Here is a 20160-nt window from a genome sequence, read left to right as displayed (position 1 = left end):
TCTCACCTGAAAACAAACTTAGGCTATATGAGCACAAGCTCTAATCCAGAGCGATTTACAAAGTGCAAGATCAGAGTAAATGGGGTGAACCCTAGTCGGTCAACAGCAGGGTAAGTTGTCAACTATATAGGGTGCCAAGAAAACAATTGCTGGCCAGGGTTTGAATCCGACCCGAGGCACTTTACTGCATGGTCATCCCCCCTCTTTCTCATGCCTTTCCTGTCTCACTTTCTGTTCACTACCCTGTTGAAATAATGCAGAAATGCCAAAGATAATCTTAAATAACATACTAGTATCTACGCTAAAAGAGTAACAGTACCTATCAAAATAACGTACATTAACAACTAAAAGTTTGCTTTCAAACTGCGGTGGAAAATGGGGAGTGCGTGTGTGCGTGCGTGCGTGCGTGCATGTGTGTGCGCTCATTGGGCCCTAGCTATTTTCAAGATCATTCACTATGTTGGCCTGATCTGAATTCTTCCTGGCATAACTGCACATAATACTGTAGCAGCAAAACATATGCATGGGCTTTTCAAACATATGAGCAGTTAGGTTGGTACAAATTTGTTTATTTAATTTGTAAAGCAGTTCAACCGCAGATTCTTACAGACATTATACAGTTTTGGTTTGAAACATTAGTTTTTCTTCAACTATTAACACTTTCCTCTTAGATATATAACTTAAAGTGCTAGTGGAGCTATTTACAAAAACAGAAAAGTAGTGCACCATATAACATATATGTCATGGTAAATGTAGGAAAACGTTTTACATTTCCTGGGAAATGTGTGCCGTCCGAGTTGGCAAGCCGTGGTGGACGGAATAGGTTATCACTTATTCAAAATTGTACTTATTGTACACAGGACATTGAGGGAAACAAAATGAGCGACCGCCCCGTCCCCGACTCAACTAGATTCCTTCCTCCTTGGAGAAATAGATTTAAACATGATTCGAAACAAGAATCAAGAATATTAATGAATCGATCTGACTGATCCATTAATTACATTAAAATTAGTGATCAAAAACAAAAGTGGAATGTAGATTTTTCTGTTGGGAAATGTCTACATTTCCTGGGATAATGTAGACATTTCCTGTTTTTCTACATTTACCTTCATATATACAGTACATTAGATGTTGTAACGTTAAACACAAAACTACATCAGCAATATTTTTGTCAAACATATACACTCTGTAAAAAAAACACAAAAATATTTCCTGCTACAATACAGTGCAAATCGTAGTAAGTACTGATAATTACCTATAAATACTCAAGTACAACAGTTATACCATATAGTATAATATATATACTATAAGTATTACAATACTTAAATGAAGCGCTTAAAATATTTATCTCTCTCCTCTTCCCTCCCTCACCAACTCCTTCTCCACCCCTCCAGCCTCCCTCATTTTCCCGGCCTCCATCTCTGCCTCCTCCGCTTTCTTCCTCTCCTGCTCCTCCGTCGCCGTCGTCCAGGGGCCTCCCAGGTAGCTGAGGATCTCCTCGGGGCTGCCGCGGAGCTTGGGCTCTGGGTGGAGCAGCTCCCGTATCAGAGTCAATACCAGCGTGCTGAGGCCCTCGAACTGGGAGGGCGGTTTCTCGGGCTCCCACTCCGTGATAACAAGATCGTCCGTTTCTTCGCCCCCGATCCTCCTCCTCCTCTCCTCCTGCTCCCGATCCTCCCGCTCCCTGTCGGCCACGCGGTCGAACCACGCCTTGTACCGCCGGTAGCGGAAGTCGTCGCTGGTGGTCTCTCCCCAGGGGAAGCAGCCGGTCAGCAGGCAGTAGACCAGAACTCCCAGTGACCAGCTGTCGATGCTGGGCTGCACCGTTATCCACTGGTCCTCTTCCTCCTCCTCCTCCTCCGTTTTGTTCTGTTTCTCTTTTTGCCTCTTATCCCACTTCCTCTGGATCTCCTTGGATTGCTCCACCTCGGGCGTGCAGAAGGGCGAGTCGTACCAGACACCGCGCACCTCGGTGCCGATGGAGCGCGTCAGGCCGAAGTCGCCCAGCTTGACCCAGCGGCAGCGGGGGTCGCACAGGAAGATGTTCTCCGGTTTGATGTCGCGGTGGACGAAGCCCAGGGAGTGGAGGTGAGACACGGCACCGCTCAGCTGGGACATCACCCTCTGAGCACGGTGGTCCTCCATCCCATCCTGGAGAGAGAGAATGAGAGAGATTGAGAGAGAAGGAGGGGTGGAGAGAGAGGAAAGAAGAGAGAGAGAGATGAGAAACGTTCCTTCTCTGCTAATTCCAGTAAGCTTTCATTGATATTTTTGTATTCATGAATAATTATGACTCTTAATTAATCTTCTTCATAGCTCTTGTCCCTTATATCTGGTCCCTACACTTCTCTCTCACGTGCACTTTCTAAAGTTTCTAAGTAGGATCACACACGCATGCCATGCACACACCTGGGCACGATTGAACTATACCCTATTGTTGGTCTGTTTGTAATTTAGTTTATTTAGGAAATATTATGACTGCAAATATGACATAAATATGACATCTTATTCTATTCTATTATGTTGTGCTGTGTTGTGTTGCATTGTGTTCTCTTCTGTTGTGTTGTGTTGCGTTGTGTTCTCTTCTGTTGTGTTGTGTTGCGTTGTGTTCTCTTCTGTTGTGTTGTGTTGCGTTCTGTTCCGTTCCATACACAAACTCTAGGCCATGTAACTGGTTACTGCTGGCAATCCCTGCTCCACCTCACGTATTCCACTGAAAGCTGTGAGAGCCGTCTGTCCTTCCTTATCAGCTCTCTTAAGGTTACTGGCAGACAACACAAACGCAGCGGCACACTATGAGCTTACGGGAGGTCCCATAGTGTTCCAGCTAAGGCCCTTATCTTATACTCTTAGTAGCTAATGTTTTCGCTGACAGAAGCAAGAGCACCACAGGACAGAGGGCAGAATTTAGATACGCTCGTAGGTCTGCCATCAAAATCCCTTGGGGACGGGGAAGGGTGTAGAGTTGGATTACGGCAGTGAACCGCAGCTAAGAATGGAATCCACCTGAACTGAACTGCTTCTGTGTGCCCCATGTTACTGTTAGAAATGTTACACGAGGGTATAGGATTGAATACCTCCTGTTATGTGATATTTAACTTTTTTTTTGTTCTATGGGCATCTTTGAATGGGCATCTACCCTGTGTGCAAGCTGCTATTCTGCTCAGACTTCACAACATGCACACACTCGCGCGCACACACGCACACGCACCCCGGACACGATGACGTTGTAGAGGTCTCCGTAGAGACCGGCCTGCTGGGCGAACACGTAGTAGGTGGGGGTGGAGAAGAATATCCCCAGGGCGCGCGTCAGGGAGGGATGGGTGCAGTAGGACAGGGAGAGGTTGTATTCACGCAGGAAGGAGAAGAGGGAGGTGGTGCGCCGTGGGAAGAACTTCAGAGCCATGGGAGTCCCTGGGTGGGGTGAGAGGCGCCCTTGTTAGCTTGAAGAACTGTTCCATATCGGCAAGCGAGTATAAACTGAGCTTCATGTCAAACCGATTCTTGAGAATCACTCACTTTTTACGAATTACCCAAAAGACAAGTCATCTACTGTACACCAGGGGTTATCTGTACAGTATGTGTCTATATACTGTGCGGTGTATGTCCCCACAAAAGTAGACCAATCACAATCACGTCACGAAAAATAAACGCAATAGTGTCTGTATGTTGTGGTAGAAAAAAAAATGGTTGTGCACTCCACAAAACGGCACTGAAGTTAACTTCATTCGCCAGTCAAACTGAACATTTGCATTGTGACAATCTAGTGATTTGATATCAATAGCTAAAGATTGGACAAGGATGCCCATGCACACCATCTTGTGTTTGTAGACTCACATTTGCGAAGGTTGGCAAAGCTACAATGACTAGGAGGGAGATGTTTGAATAATTCCAGACCAAATTGTATTATATGTTGTTGTTGTTGTTGTTGTTGGGAGTTCTTGCCTATAATTCATATTTCAAAAACACAGACAATTGTTCCCCATTTTTGAAATGCAGTTACTCAGACCTTTGAGTGCCACAATTTTTACAACATCCATTAGTGTGTAAGAGTAGAAGGCAATGTTTTTTACCCAATGATAGATGTCTTATTTTGTAATAACGAAACTGACCCGAGACATACCCGAGCTTAAAAGGGGTCAGCGTAAATTCCGTCAACGAAGAAAAATTGTCATCATCAAGAGAATGTGAAGGCAATCCTTCATTGACGCTGCGAACCAATATAACTTCCCCTTAGGGAAGGATGCAAGTGCATTAGCTGTCCCTGAAGATGCAGGGTACACCCCCTGTGTTGCAGCAACCCTATCCCCAAGAATGTAGTAAAGCACTTGGTTACAGCAACACTGGCGCGAAAGGTTAAGTGAACACTATATAAAGACAGACACCTCTACGCTGCCAATGGTGTGGCATTAGAGCTCTCATGCAAATCCTCTGTGTTCATTTAACTCACAGTGTACAAATGTAACCAAATAGACCCTTACAGGTCCACTCTCTATGAGTTACATGTGGATAAATTGACTTAGTGTGCAGCTCCTGCATGGACAGGAAACCTGAAACATCTAAATGCACTGTGGTGGGCAGATAGAATGACGCTCCAATTCATTAACGAGATTCTTAATTGGAGATGATTACGAAGGTGAAATTCAAGCCGGACCCTTAATGTTGGAGCTTTGGATTCCACACGTTTTCCCCACGAGTTCAACCGGCACAGTCTTGACCCCTGAGCTTTGGTCCTTGCCCAAACTTTTCTTGCTTTACTATTTTGCTTTTGAAAATGCCGTCTCATGTTCTTCGCTACAAATGCTCTGCAAGTGTTTAAAAACCACCCACCTCTCTTCTTGTGCAAGGCGAGCATAACCTTGCCGTATGAGCCCTCCCCGAGCTTCTTGACCATCTTGAAGTGTTCGGAGGTGACCAGGCTGGACAGAGACTGGGATGAGAGGAAGCACAGCTCATCCAGCTCCTCGGCTGTGGGCTGCAGACACACACACACACACACACACACACACACACACACACACACACACACACACACACACACACACACACACACACACACACACACACACACACACACACACACACACACACACACAAACAAACACTGTCAGAGTCAGATGTGTAACGATGCTATGTAGATCAAACAGAATACAGTTCTCTAGCTTACATTTGACGACCACGTTGACATCTGTGAGTTATAGTTTTACAGAATACTATAACGTTACGATCCTTGTCGCCACACGCTTACTGACAAGTTGTGTCATGAACATTGCTTGTTTCATAATCAGAATGCAAATATGAATTCCATTCAGTGTTGGTTACAGCGCCAGTGAGTATACAGTGTCACTCTGACAAAGTATGAGGAAATTTCTCTCAGCACTGACAGGCGGAAAAGTAGAAGTCTCCATTTCTTTTCTTTTATGTATACTCTGCCGTTCGAAAATAATGAAAGTGGCTGGATATAGACAATCTACAATGTCACTACGCGTAGCGATGAGCTTATAGATCTGCTATTTGTGTGCATATCGTTTGCCTAAAATGACATGCACAAAATAGGGACACCAGGTTGAAAATGTTTAAAGCTGCAATCCGTCTTATCCGGGATTCAAGCCTGGGTCTCCTGCACAAGCCCTGAAATGTCTGCTGCTGAGCTTTAACTCAAAGCCTGTTTGGGAAGGTGAGATATTACCCTTTTCAACCAAGAGTGGCCCAGCCACAGGATATAAATATCTAGAAGTAGTACAGGGAGACCACCTCCACCAACCATGCAGTGAGTTAGTTATAATAGCCTACTTTACCACACAGATTGGTTAAAATAGCGATGTATTCACTACTAGGGATTGCAGCTTTAAGCTGAACTGGTGGGGCAACCAAAAGCTGACAACATTATAGCCATTATTCCAACTGAATCAACACTATCTGCAGGTCTGGCATGACCTCAGTCATTCCCCATTGTCTGGAATAATGGATGATGTGATGAGGTGATGAATTGTTTAGTTGGTGTCTTATCTAAGCAATATGAACATGTTGTCCTGTCATCTGATTCCCTCTGTCCCACTGCGTACATTATGCAATTTCTCTATTTCACGAACGCACATCCTTGCTGACTTTCTTTTGAACTTGATCCCCTGCCAAATACCACCGCTAATTAGAGGAGCAGGTGTGAACATGGTCACAGCAAAGATCACAAATGATGAGACAGATCACAACGCATTCGCTTATTTTTACCTTTGACCTTTTGTATGTACATGTTGCATAAGAGAGCGTATAGGCGTCAACCGGTTCGATTTTGATTGAATTACACTGTAAGGTCAGCGGAAAAGGAGTGCACCCCCCTGTCGAGGGGTGTGGGTGACAGCACTGCATGGCTGGGTTACAGCAATCTGCATGAGCAGAGTGAATGAAAAAGACTTCTTTATTGAGATTCTTTGAGGATTTAGTACATCTGAGAGGGGCTCAATTCTGGGCCAGGAAGGAGTACTGTATGGCGTCCCACAGGTGTCTATAATAGGCCCCCTCCCTTCTTCCCTCCACCCCAAAACTCTTTGCCGAATGTTTGCCTCAGAATAGGGACGCTAGTGTTCATGGGGTTAATTGTTCTCTAGTTAATTGAAGACAATGGCTATTTTTATCCAGAACCTTCCATAACCTTAGACTTTCCAGAACCCATGAAGTTCTGTGATGATTTTTTGTTTAAGTTCCAGTAGTAGAACTGGGGAAGTACGTCATAAAAATATTTTAAAAGACTCACAAAAAAGCGACAATAGCAAAACTACAAGCTCACACCACGTAGAGATGCGAAGTACAAATTCTGACTTTTGGGTATAGTGGGTACCCAGAACTCAAGGTCAGTACTACCCCCTGAGCAGGGCCCAGATTAGGTCTTATCTGAGACCCAGCCGTAGCGTATTGAAACCAGAACCTGTGAAATAGGTACGCGGCAAGGTTCACTTAGTTCTTGTAGTAAAGAGCCATAATAGACCTGAATCAGGTCTTCCAGGCCATCCATCCATCAACAAACACTGTCAGATGATCACACCGCTGAGTGATCAGGCTGTGTGCAGTCGTCTGTCATTTGTGTCTTGCCACTTGACAAAGCCATTTATGTGATGTGAAGCCAAGAATAAGGTTGCAAGTTTAAAGTAGTCTGTGTGTGTTGCCTGGTACGGATAACAGCGAGACAGTTGCATCATGTCAAACAGAGCTGATGACGGGCATGTCAAACTCAATGGCAGACAGAAGGATTGATACTTCTCTAGAGACATGACATTCCAGAATGAGTTGTATTTCTTTCCACATTATACAGCAGTTGGTTCAATCAAGCAATATGATTGGCCGAAAGCATGTGTGTTATTTTGCGATAACAACACAGCTAGGAGTTGCCTAGAAAAGCATGTAGAGAATGGAATAACTCTTCTTCATAACTTGATATCTCTGTTTAAATGTGCTGTAACTGATTTTTTTTTTTGCTGTTAAGATATGTGTTAAAGAGCCCTATATTCTGATAGTGTTGTTCAGTAACAATGGTCTCCCCATCTCTCCAGCTCGTTACAGAAAATGCATTTTCAGGTTGGGATACCAATTTCATCCCATCAGGAGAGAGAACTGCAGGATATGATAAACAAGTTAAATTGGAAGTGATGAAGCAAAATAAATGGAGCAGACAAAATAGAACACAACACTTTAAGCTGATAAATAGGTTCTCTCTCTCGATTGGATGGAATTTGTTAACCCATGCCACCTGAAAATATATTTTCTGTTTGAGCTGGAACAGCTGTTATTGAACACATACTCTATCTATAGCAATGATTACTATCAGAATATAGAGCTTTAACAAATGTTTTGTTTTGTAACTAAACAATATCACTTACATCACCTTTAATTGACAGTATTGTATCATCAGATAACACAATACTGCCTCATCAAAGTTGATATGGTGACTTTATACATTGTCAGATACTTGAATGCGTCCTTATATTATCATCACTTTACCCAAATCCAGCTCAAGTGGAGTTAGGAGGTTTTTGACCATTAATGTGGAGATTTTTTTCCCGTACTTTGTCAATCTAATCAAAAACAACTATCTCCAAAGTTGGAGTTAGGTGGTTTGACGGACCATTTTGAGGATCCAATGGAGTTAGGAGGTTTAGTCAGAAGCGCTTTTTAATACTTTTCATTGGTTCAATATTTGTAAAACCCACACACAGACGTAAAGGGTGTTCAATAGCACTGATTTTAAAAAGTTTTTTGAGATGGAGCTGATTTCTGCCAGACAGCGACAATAATGCATACTTTTGTATAACAGTAATAGAATACTTGAGGTTGTGTGTTATATAATAAATAATATCATGGATTATTTGATGATCTATGGCACGCACCTGCAACTTGTGCTTGCAGTGATCCTGTGACTGAATGTTTGCCTATGACGTGCCCAGAATAGGGATGCTAAGGTTCATGTGGTTAGATGAAATATTGCCCCTTTGAAAAGGGGGACAAATTGATTGATGGCATGAAATAATAGTTTTTTGGGGGCACTGCCAAATTGATGATCCAAGCGTAGTACTGTTTTACAGCAGGAGTCTTTAATATTGACTAATCGTAAAGAGGATAGACTCTCTCGTTGCTCGGCTGATGTCGATTGCAAGCCACTTATAACCTGACCTGCTTGCTTACTTACATACATACTTACTTACTTATAGAGTAAGTAAATACGTTATAGACCTTTTTTAGGAACCCACCACCACCACCACCTCAAAATGTTCCATTCACCCACTCTGTTTATCTACTGTTGCTTTGGTGCCAGGAACTAAGAAATGACTTGCTGTTTTGCATAATTTGCTTTAAAGAAAACAACACTGTGAAACTAGACATGCGAGGTAACAATATCAAATCTATAATTTGTTCACTGGATACAGATTTGTCAGTGAATAATGCAAATTACTTTTATTTCAGCATATGCAAGTAATATCAGGAAAAGCAAAAAGGCTAGTTGGGAAGGCAAAACTTTACTTTAAACTTTACTTTCTATAGATCGATTTCTATAGTTAATGTAGTTAATCCATTGCATTCCAAGCAAATACAACACAATGAATCACTTCATTATATGAATCAAATATCTGTTACGTTCCCCACACAATGCTTCCGATGCTAGCTATGCCTATTAAATTATTAACTCTTAAAACGTGCCAATTTCAGTGGGTGTCATTCTATACCCCAATTGAATTAATATTATACAATGTCCTGGACAGCTGAGCAGAGCAGGTGCTTTCAACACATTTGCTCTGATTTTCTATGTCCGTAACCTCTATGTGTAACCTGGAGTGATTATTATTTAATCGTCTAATGGTAACTGGAACTCGGTGTAGATGGGCTGTGTTTAAAAAAAGATCTCTGATTTTATTATGAGCTGTCAGGGAACTAATCTTATAAAGATTTATGAGTGAGCCCTGCTATAAAGATAAAGTATCAGCGCGGACTTGACAAATCCTCACCGTTCTGTGCACCAATCAGAGCATGGCATCATCACTAGAATTTAGCAGGAACATATGTGAAAATAATGAAAAAGAATCAACACCTTATCGCAATACCGCATCCAATTATGCTCTTGGCAAAAACAAGTTTACAGTTTGATGCCTTAAATCCTCATATCTACTGTGTTACCCACTGGGACATGGCTGTATGAGCACAGTTGTTTTGCAAGTATGTGTGTTTTTATGATAATATGGTGTATTTGCAATATAAGTGAAGTGAGTTCAACTCATGTCAGTGAGATATTAAAATGACATTGAATTTATAGAATATCATTTTGTGTGTTAGTATGAATTCAATTAAATTCAATTCAATCTTTGTTTCAGACCCAGGAAGATCCATATCACAATTAAATAACAGGACGGAAAGTTTGCATAAATGTTAGATTTGTTTTGTGCATGTATGTGTATTTGAGACTAGAATTCAGTTCTGCACTTGCTGGCATTTTAGTTTGTTAGTGGAGGGACAGAAAATACTTTCAAGCAAGCCATCAGAATGCCAATGTTAGTATTTTTGTGTACTGGTGGTGACTGATGTCAAGGTGTATACTCACTGTCATTTTTAACAGTTTTCTCAGTTGGGTGTTTGGGTCTCTGCTCACTGTGCCTCGGTTCTTGGCAGCATCTAAACAAAGCCTTGTCAAAGACAGCTATACAGCCCCTCTACACTGCCTGTCCTTGGATGTCGTCTACCGATTCAGCTCAAATAGAAGAACCCGCTGGGTTTGTGTCTTGGCTCTGCAGGTCCATACAGTGATACAGCAGCTTTATAGTGGAGATGGACACATGTGTCTCTTCCTCATGAGACCTGAGCGCTGACTGTCTGTGACTGTGCCTACCTCGTTCACTCACTCACTCTCGCTTGCTTGCTCCCGCCCTCTACTCTCCTGTACTCTCGCGCCAACTCTCTTAATCACTTGAGTCTGTTTTACCAGCTGTAAGGCATGTCAAAAATCTCTCTCTCTCTCTCTCTCTCTCTCTCTCTCTCTCGCTGTGTGTCCTGCTCCCTCCCTCCTGCAATACAGTGTTAATGTCCCTAACATCCGACCTGTCATTCAGACTGTTAACTCGTCGCTTTCCTGCCTGCACCCCTTAACTCCTTCACTTCCCTACTTTCTACCCAGCCCTCATTCCTCTCTCTCCTCTGTCCTCTCTAATCTTGACAATGTACCTCTCTCTACTCTGCCCCACCTCTCTCTATCTCAGCGGCTCTCTAACGTTTACATTTCAAGGAATCCCATAACTCTGAGAGAGAGTTACAGACCTGTAAGGGTCCATTTGGAATCCTTCAAGGAACCCTGAGGGTCCCTGGACCCCACTATGAGAACCGCTGCGCAACCTGCACTGCTCTATCTCTCTTTCCATCTTTCTTCATCCCAGTCTTCTTCTTGACCGTTAGTCAGCAGTCATGCTTCACTTGGGTTGACTTTGACTAATCAGCTTTTTCCATTATCAATAATTTCGTTCTGTTAAATAAAGGAGAGTGCACCGCAAAATATTGAGTGTGAATGAAAGTCTGAGAGGGTGTAAAATGGACCATTACTCTGAGTGTGCGTGGGTCCATTTTCAAATTAATTGTGTGGGCAGTTCGATTACTTCATGCATAGGAGAAAAGGCTCTGGTGGGATTCAATCACATGACAGTAGGGTTACATGGAGTATGGGGCCATTGGCATTAACACATAACTCCATTGACAGGCAGTTAATCATAGCGTCTGTAACCCTACACCGTCCATACACTGAGGAAGGCCTTTGGCCGAAATGTCTGCACTGTGTGCTGCTTTTATATCCCGTGCTATAGCCTAAAAAAAAAACAATGTCAAAATCTAGTATTATGGAGTGCATGCCTCGTTTGCCTCGTGAAGTTTTTTGTGCGCGCTCCATCGTTTTGTAGTATTCCGTGAGAAGAGAGCGGACAGAGGTATAGAGTCACTGTTTTGTCAGTCCTAATACTGCACATACTGTACCATATGATTTTACAAAGACTGAGAGTCACGTGGCATCACACCTACAGTATACATGGATTCTTTAACCACTTAACTGTAGGGTTTATATAATTAAACCCTTTTAAATCCAGACTAAAGACTTTAAATCAAATGTCCCACTGCCTCCATAGAGTAAATGCTTGGACTCTTATATTGTGCTTTTTTAACCTCCATGCTCTCCTTTATTGTTCTCCACCTATAATGTGACTTTTATTATGTGTTGTTGTATACATGTTGGACTTTTACAGGTCTAAAACTCTGATAGTGTACAAATGGAACCAAATTGACCCATAAGGGTTCCATTTCTACACTCTTAGAGCTAATGGTGGTCCTTGAGGATAAACATGTTTGGGAACCACTGCCATATATTAGACCAGCATCATATTGGAGGACTCATCAAGGGCACACTTGTTTTCAGTACACACAGTGTCTCGTCCTGATACAGGTCACGTCCACTTTGGGCTAACCACTTGTGTGGTGCTGTGATGACAGCCAAAGAGAACTCAGCACATTAGCTGAACATCACAGGCAACAGGAGCAGGGACTAAAGCCTTTTTGAGGATAGCAAACATGTTTGTCTGCATTACGACCGCTCCAATTGAGTCTGGATCATCTAAATGGTTACTGGTGACAGGGGTTGCTCACCAATCAGACTAAAACTATTATTACGCCGTGGCCCCTAGGAGGGGAGCCATCTAGAGGAGGGTCTGACTCCCTCCCTGTCTGTCTGTCTGTCTGTCTGTCTGTCTGTCTGTCTGTCTGTGTCTTTTGATTTGATATCGGAAGATATCTCTTCTACTTTCAGGTCCTCCATCATGCTGTATAAAGCATTCTACTGTGAAGCCGAGTATGTTTAACCTGTGTAATGATGATTCTGTGTTCTCTAACAATACAGCTAACACCCCTGATGTTGTTGTGGTAAATGAAAACCATAGGGAGGTGTTCATTCTCGAGGTCGGCTGTACTTTTGACCACAGCTTGGAGGAAGCCTTTCTAACCGAAGTGCTGGAATATCAAGCTAGAGCAGATCATCTCACACCTAGGCTACGGATATAAACTTTTAGTTTTTTATCTTTATCTTTGGTAGCCCATATGCACAAGTTGATTGTGAGGGGCTTACTGGCCGGCCTCTCCAAAAGGAGGGCCAAGCAGTTAGCAAGGTGTTTTGATTGACTGAATACTTTATTAGCGGTTAAGAAAAAAAGCACATGTACAGTTGGGTCAGCTAAGAGGATTTAAAACCCAAGAAAGCCTATGGCTTGTTTCCATTGGGGTCTTTTGTACTGGTACTGCTCAGTATCAGCTATTATAGGAAGCCGCTCAATTTGTAGGAGGCGTTGTTTCCTTTATCCATGATTTATGTCTGCTGTGTCTGACAAGTGTGTCAACTATACTGTATGTAACAATGTTCTGCCGTCTATGCACTTTGTAACTGGGTGTCCTCCTATTGTCTGACTGCACTGGCAGTGTTTATGTCCTTTGTACAAGGCATCCTTGTACTTCTGTTTATGTGGACATAAATAAACATTTTGTGTGTGTGTGTGTGTGTGTGTGTGTGTGTGTGTGTGTGTGTGTGTGTGTGTGTGTGTGTGTGTGTGTGTGTGTGTGTGTGTGTGTGTGCGTGCGTGCGTGCGTGCGTGCGTGCGTGCGTGCGTGCGTGCGTGCGTGCGTGCGTGCGTGCGTGCGTGCGTGCGTGCGTGCGTGCGTGCGTGCGTGCGTCTCTGCGGCTAATCTTGCAAACCACTGGAGTGGACCAATCAGCTGCAATTTCTTGTGCACACTGCCAGTAGGCCAAGGAAGTAAATCCCCAAATATTCTTCACATAATGTTTTATACTTTTCTAACCCTAACCCTAACCCTTTAACTTGAAGTCAATAGAGAGGCAATATGACGTCTGAGATCCACTTCGATAGAAGTGGAAGTCACTTTGATAGTCACTTAAATAGCATCTGCGACAGCAAAATAGCTTCAAATACTGTTTGGTGTCTGAGTACCAAAACATGGATTATTATATTTGACTATTAAAGACAGACTCTATTTACGTGCATGTTTTCATGTTTCTACCAAGCATGTAAATGTTACTGTACTTGAAACGACACAATTTCTTCCAATAGCTATCTTTACCCTGATTTACAATCAGGTTAGATGTCTGACAAAAGTCTTGAAATGTGTTGAAATGTCGTTTTTCATCACCACTTCACCACTTCCTGTGTTGTCATTGTGTAAAGAAACAAACACACCAGTTTGGTGTATTTGCTTACAGTGTACACATCTGGGTCAACTTCTTCTATGACCTTTATGAAATCAGCAGCAGCCAGCAACATTGAAAGTAAAAGAAATATATAGGGTCTTATTAATTGCGTTATGCTTACTCAATTAATAAGACCGTAATGCCTAATGCATTTACTGTACATGCATTTAAATGCATGCATACATACACTTGTTGAGGAATTGCCTAAATATGGTTATGATAGGGGTATTAGAGAGCATGGAGGCACACCCATTGTCATGTCATCCTGTTTCTCTTCCTTAGAGGCAGTCTGTGTAATGTGCTGTCCTGCTCTCACTTTTAAGAACGTTCAACCTTACCTGACGTTTAAAAAAAGACCACATCTACAAGTCAACAGCGCGTCACAATGCGGCACGTTGTGAGCTTGTACATCTAGTATTTCTGCCATTCGTAGTACGAAAATGTATGCAGGGCTCAAGTGGTTAAGTAGTTAGTTTTTCATTTTGCTGTCCCCTGCTCACCTTTTATAGGCTCTGGTCTGACTTTTAAGTAGTACATTTTTCATCGTCACCTAGCATCTGTTTTGGATGCAAGATACAAATCTCTTTCTCTGAGCCGACCCTCTTTAACTCTCATCTTCCACCTTCTCTCCGTCCAAAACCCTGACCTGCACCCTGCCGCTTTCCGGCTTAGAGCGCATTATACCCTATCACCACTGAGTGACAAAACTAACAGCTGAAACCCTGCCTCATAGAGCACGCCCCCACGCTGTGCACTGCATGCGCTACATGTCTATGTGCCAGCTCTGTTTCCTAGTTAGTGCCAGCTGCCGCAGTGGGCAAGGGAGACTTTCTCCATCTCCCTCGGCCCCCGACACCCTCCTCTTCTTTCTGTCCACTCAGATGGATTTCCCCTGATGCGACATGCTACGGCACTATTATTGCCACAGGCCTCTTAGGCCTGTTATGTAACGCAAACATGGACAGCCATGGCGACCAGGCCCCGGCCAGCACTCGGGTTTCCACAGCTGCTTGTGGGGTTTGCAGGACCCTGAGCAGACCACTGGCCACTTCCATGTTTGTATGTGACAAAGGTGGGGCGTCCTGGGCCCCTGGGCCCCTGCTGTGGCAACCTGCTCGCCCACGCTTAAATACTACCAACAAACACATCTAAGTGGATGTGAGGGCAACTCCACTTTCATTCAGAAACATGCGAAGACATGCATGGCCTGCATGCACGCACAGAAACGCACACGTGGTGTGTAGTGACATATACTGTAGAGACAAACAAGTGCATTACACACAGATATGGTACAGTATGCATGCATACATATATGAGTGACCATCACAGACGCAGATGTATAAATATATACACAGCGGATGTATGCAGTCACAAATACACACAAAGTTATATAAGCACATTACAAATAGACAGGCCACAGATATGTGAAACAAATACACATTACACTACACAGGCGTACACACACACACACACACACACACACACACACACACACAAACACTGTTGTTGACAGGTACGGAGGAGTTATATTACATACTTCTCTGCTTTATATGCTGCATATAATGTTTTTTGGTCACCGAATACTTTTAATGACAACACTGTCACTTACGCAAGAGCTTCTCATCTGTCCGCTGTCATGAAAGAGAAGTACATGACAAAAATGTATCCTCACGTACGTCTTAATTGCACTGCAGCAGGGTTGTTGCAAATGAACTATCATCAAGTTATTCGTTTACCACCTTATCCCGAAACTCCTGTTAATTAATGTTCTGAGAATAGTGCATTGAATTAAAGAATTTAAGAAAATAACACTATTTCCCAACAATAATAAACTGGTTGTCTGGCAACACTTTGCAATGATTCAAAAATCTATATCATTAGGTTTCGCCACATTTGTTTCCATGTTGTGTAATGCAAGGATGACTATTTCAAAACTGCACAGGGCATGAGTGTTCTGCAAACCATCTTGAATGATGTGCAGAATAAGGTTTTTTACACAGTTAGCATACGTTTACAGTTTCTGGGTAGTAACCTTAACCCCAAGGCCACTGAGATTTATTTTCTTTTTTTTGCACTAGATAAAATGTTTCAAAGAAGGATCTAATTATAATACCCAACGACGTCTCAACAGCAAACTGAGATTCAGTTCAGAGATCAGTTTTCAGACTGTACCTGGTGCTAATATTAGGGCTGCAAAAATGGCAGATCTACAAGCTTACTACGCATGGCAATGTGCTGCATTGTGATCTTGTAGATTGGCTATTTTCTGCAAAGATATATAGTCTATAGCAAAAACAGGAGGGACCTAGTATAGAGCCCTTGTGAATAGGGTCAATTAAAGTATAGGGTTTAAGTGGTTAAAAGGACAAGAAAGCAAATGCATCTGTAGTTCTGTATGTAACAATGATACATGAAATTTCTATGCATATGTTGTACATAAGCACAGGAGGAGATATAACCGTTTCCCAGGAGAATGTTGCATCTGACCACCTCCTTGTGCTCCTCCCTTTTCCTTGTTTTTATACTTTTCTCCCAATTTACTCATTGTTGATTCCTCATGTGTACTGTGGTCCCTATGTGTACTGTCCAACCACTGGTCATCAAACCTTTTCATATCAACGATCCCCAAATTAATATATGTTTGGCCGCAGACCCCCATCAGAAAATGTTTTGTGCCCCCATGAAATATTTGTTTTGTTAAAATGCGATGTAGCTTCTAGATTTGCTATTCTCAAACAGTCAATGTATATACTATGTTTGGTTGATTAAACTGATTTTGATGCATTTGCTATATTAACTAATTTAGCTGTGGACCCCCTGAAACACAGTCAAGGACCCCTGAGGGTCCCCGGACCCCACTTTGAGAACCACTGGAGAAAACATGTCTCCTTCGATACACACAGTATCAACAGCAGCTTCTTTTCACCTTACAGCGAGGGGTTTCACTGCATGGGAGGCCATAACAGGACACAATCCTCAGCCTGCACCTTCCCACCCACCCACACTGACAAATGTGTTCGCTGGAGCAGCCGGCCCCGTGGGAATTGAACACGGGTGTCTACGGTGGGTGAGTGTGTTACCTCTACACCATCCAGATGACCTTTGTACACATTTTCTTTTATTTTTGTGTCAAGTCAGCCCTTTGATGTAAGACTGATTACATGAATGTGTGTTTTGATGTAAGGCTTTTAGCAAAACCTCTGAAGTGTTTTTTGTTTTCTGATCTTATAGTTTCAAACACAAATATTTAGATATGTTTATGCATATGAATTTTGTCAATAAAGATGCCAGTCAATTGATCACACTTCAGGCGGATAATAATCCTACAATTCCCTGCTTGGTGGCATTTGCTGCTTTTTGATTCAATGACACAGGCATTGTGTTTCAATAATAAACTGCCCTCTAACAAAGCTGGTGTGACAGTGGGTGTAATGGAAATGTGCTTTGTTTGTTATGAAGAGTCATTATGTTTCCTTATAATCACAAGACATAAGTCTCCACAACAGAGGATCACTATAGTGGCCACAGTAGTAAAATAGTTTGTTTGTACAACGTAACACTGCCTGCCATGGCACCATGCCTCCCACAGGGAGCACGGGCCAAGATAAAAGGATAAATAGACGCATGATAAATCAGGGGGCTTGTAAGTAACACACATGCATGCCATCTGTTACAGTGTCGCTCTGGTCCACGGGGGCTTAACACATTGTATTTATGTTTCCACTGAGGACTGATGGAATTGTACTCGCAACAGACACCAGAGCTAGTTGGAGGCTGCCTCTTTGTGGAGGGTTCATGCTACAGCATGGCTCGAGTCCAATGGTTCTCAAACTTTTACTTTTCAGGGTCTCCCCTTAACTCTGACAGTATACAAATGTGCACACTGTATACCATTTGTACACGGTCAATGTTACATACTTGTAGACCCCCCTAAAGCAGGGGTCTTCAACGTTTTCAGGCCAAGGACCCCCTAGCTGAGAGAGAGATGAAGCAGGGACCACCTACATATTGAATACAATTGTGTTTCAGATTAAAGTTTTATTTTTACTTAGTCTGCTCTTTTTTCCCTCTACACATCTTTACATACCTCTTTGCCAAAAATAGCCGATCTACAAGCTCTCAACGCCTCGCAGCGCGTGGCGTTGAGAACTTGTAGATCGGCTATTTTCGGCTAATGTTCCCCTCAGAAAAGGAATTCTAGGGTTCAAGCGGTTAATGTAAAAAAAAAAATCCTATCACACAAAGATTTGGCGGACCCCTTATAGTAGCTCTGAGGACCCCCTAGGGGTCCCGAACCCCCTGTTGAAGACCCCTGCCCTAAAGGAACACAGAAAGTCCCTGGAATCCACTTAGAGAACCACTGCAGTCTATGCCAGCAGGGGCAGCCATGCAGTATCATATGCACTGAGTATTGGGGTCACTTGCATTCTGAAGGTTGTGCAGACTTCATGTAGGCCTACAGTTATGTAGCTGGGTGTTAGCTTAATTCATAAGATCTCCACTAATCACATGTCTAGTAGCGTTTGGGGGAAATGGATTAGGAATCAGATGACCTATGTCTGGACAGCCAGTGCCTGCTTATGGAAATCCCAGTGGAAAAAAACAAAGAGGCACACTCAGAGACTCGCAACCTGTGGGCCGGTGCCCACTGGTGGGCCACAAGGGTATTGCAGGTAAGCCCCCAAATAATTGACAAAATGCTAACATTTTGATAATAAAACATGAATACACTTTATTAACAAATTAGTGTTCAAAAATACATCTTATTTTTTCTTTACAACCTTGAAAATGTGTTTTCATTGTGTTGTTTAAAGTGTACAATGTTGGTTCCATTGATCCAAGCCAGAACACAATTGATGAATTGATCATTAAAATGAACATGCTATGGAAATGTATGCGGCCCACCCACACGGACCACTATGGTCAGCAGCAAACCAAGCCAAATAAATATATTATAATATTGCTTTGTTCAGAATAGCAAACGCTACTGACAAGGACAATATATCTTTCTGTAATGATTGAAGCCAAAAATATTTCATTTGTGACTGTCAATCTTTGTAGAGATTTTCTTTTGATCATTTTTAGGTTTCTTTCCTTTTCTTTTCTTTTGCCTTTTCTCTGAGTGATATTATGCAGAATCGAACCATTGGGTCTCTGCTCTGTTTAAGTGTAACTTCTTGGCATTAATAAAACTGAATTTAATTAAACTGACGACCCAGGGATATTGTGATTATGTGGTCCTTGCAAACTGATTCTGGTATAATACAAAACAAATGATGAGAAATTAAAATTAACCTAATTTGACGGATAACCTACAATATGCGGTATGCTATTGTAGACCAACAAATCAAGTTGCATGTTTGAAGGAATCTTAAAGTTGATTTACATTTGAGCCAATTCTAAACAATATAAATAATTGGAAATAAATAGTTAACCTAACAGTGTTAGGTTAACTTGCCTTAACTATTGCATGTGTGTGTGTGTGTGTGTGTGTGTGTGTGTGTGTGTGTGTGTGTGTGTGTGTGTGTGTGTGTGTGTGTGTGTGTGTGTGTGTGTGTGTGTGTGTGTGTGTGTGTGTGTGTGTGTGTTTGTGTGTGTGGGTGAAGTTGTTCAGGCCTTATATTTTATATCTTCAACACTTGTGTGGTTTGGTCCCCAAGACCAGTGGTTCTCAAAGTGGGGACCCCCAGGGATCCTTGTCCTTGAAGGGACCCCCAGCTAAAATAGTTAATATAAGATTAAAACCAGTTTAACTACTTCCCAACTGTATTTATTTTGTAAGTATACAGACATCAAGACGCGTCTCAACAAAGCAAGAGGTGCTTTCAGCCAAGCACATGCCAAAGCACGAGACAGGGTTCAGTATGATTGCGGCCTTATGCCCCAACCGGGACGAAGAGGATAAGTAATAAAGTAAACTATATAGGCCTACATTAACTATTTGAAAATAGCCGATCCATGCGGTGTGAGCTTGTAGATCAGCTTTTTTATGGGGGAAAGAAATAACAAAATTCTAGTACTGCAGGTCCCTGGCACAAAATATTTTCAGATAGGGGTCAGCTGCCAAGTACATATTCATTTGGGGGTCCCAATGAATTAAAAACTTTGAGAACCACTGTAGTGTGGTGGGCCATGTTTCTGCTCTGCAGTGTTAATTTCATCGACTAAGACTATGACAAAAAAATGTTTGTCGACTACCTTTTTTCACTGACGAAAACTAAATAAAAAAAAACTAATCAAAACTAAGCTAAAACTAAGACTAAATATATTGACAATTTCGTGAACAAATAAAATCTAGATTAAAATGTTGGGGAGGGACGGACTAGTGGAGAAGAGATCCACCATCAGTAGAACTAAAAGACAAGTCATTTTATGTTTGGTTGCACTTGGGTGTTTCT

At 42.4% G+C, this 20160-nt stretch overlaps 1 protein-coding gene across 1 annotated transcript; it reads right to left on the bottom strand.

The window, feature by feature from the left end:
- Nucleotides 1–562: 562 nt before the first annotated feature.
- On the bottom strand, nucleotides 563–10419 carry sbk3 (SH3 domain binding kinase family, member 3). The gene is made up of 4 exons (XM_084052499.1): nucleotides 10082–10419; nucleotides 4831–4975; nucleotides 3212–3414; nucleotides 563–2151 (listed from the first exon to the last, which is right to left on the bottom strand). Exons 1-4 carry the CDS (start codon nucleotides 10085–10087, stop codon nucleotides 1345–1347), a joined length of 1161 nt encoding a protein of 386 aa, XP_083908625.1. The 5' UTR covers nucleotides 10088–10419; the 3' UTR covers nucleotides 563–1344.
- Between the last annotated feature and the right edge of the window lie 9741 nt (nucleotides 10420–20160).

The sequence above is a fragment of the Gymnoscopelus microlampas genome, assembly GCF_963454915.1.
Source record: "Gymnoscopelus microlampas genome assembly, chromosome: 3".
Lineage (NCBI taxonomy): Eukaryota > Metazoa > Chordata > Actinopteri > Myctophiformes > Myctophidae > Gymnoscopelus > Gymnoscopelus microlampas.
Note: the sequence above shows the minus strand (reverse complement) of the source record. Positions and strands in the feature narration are given on the sequence as shown.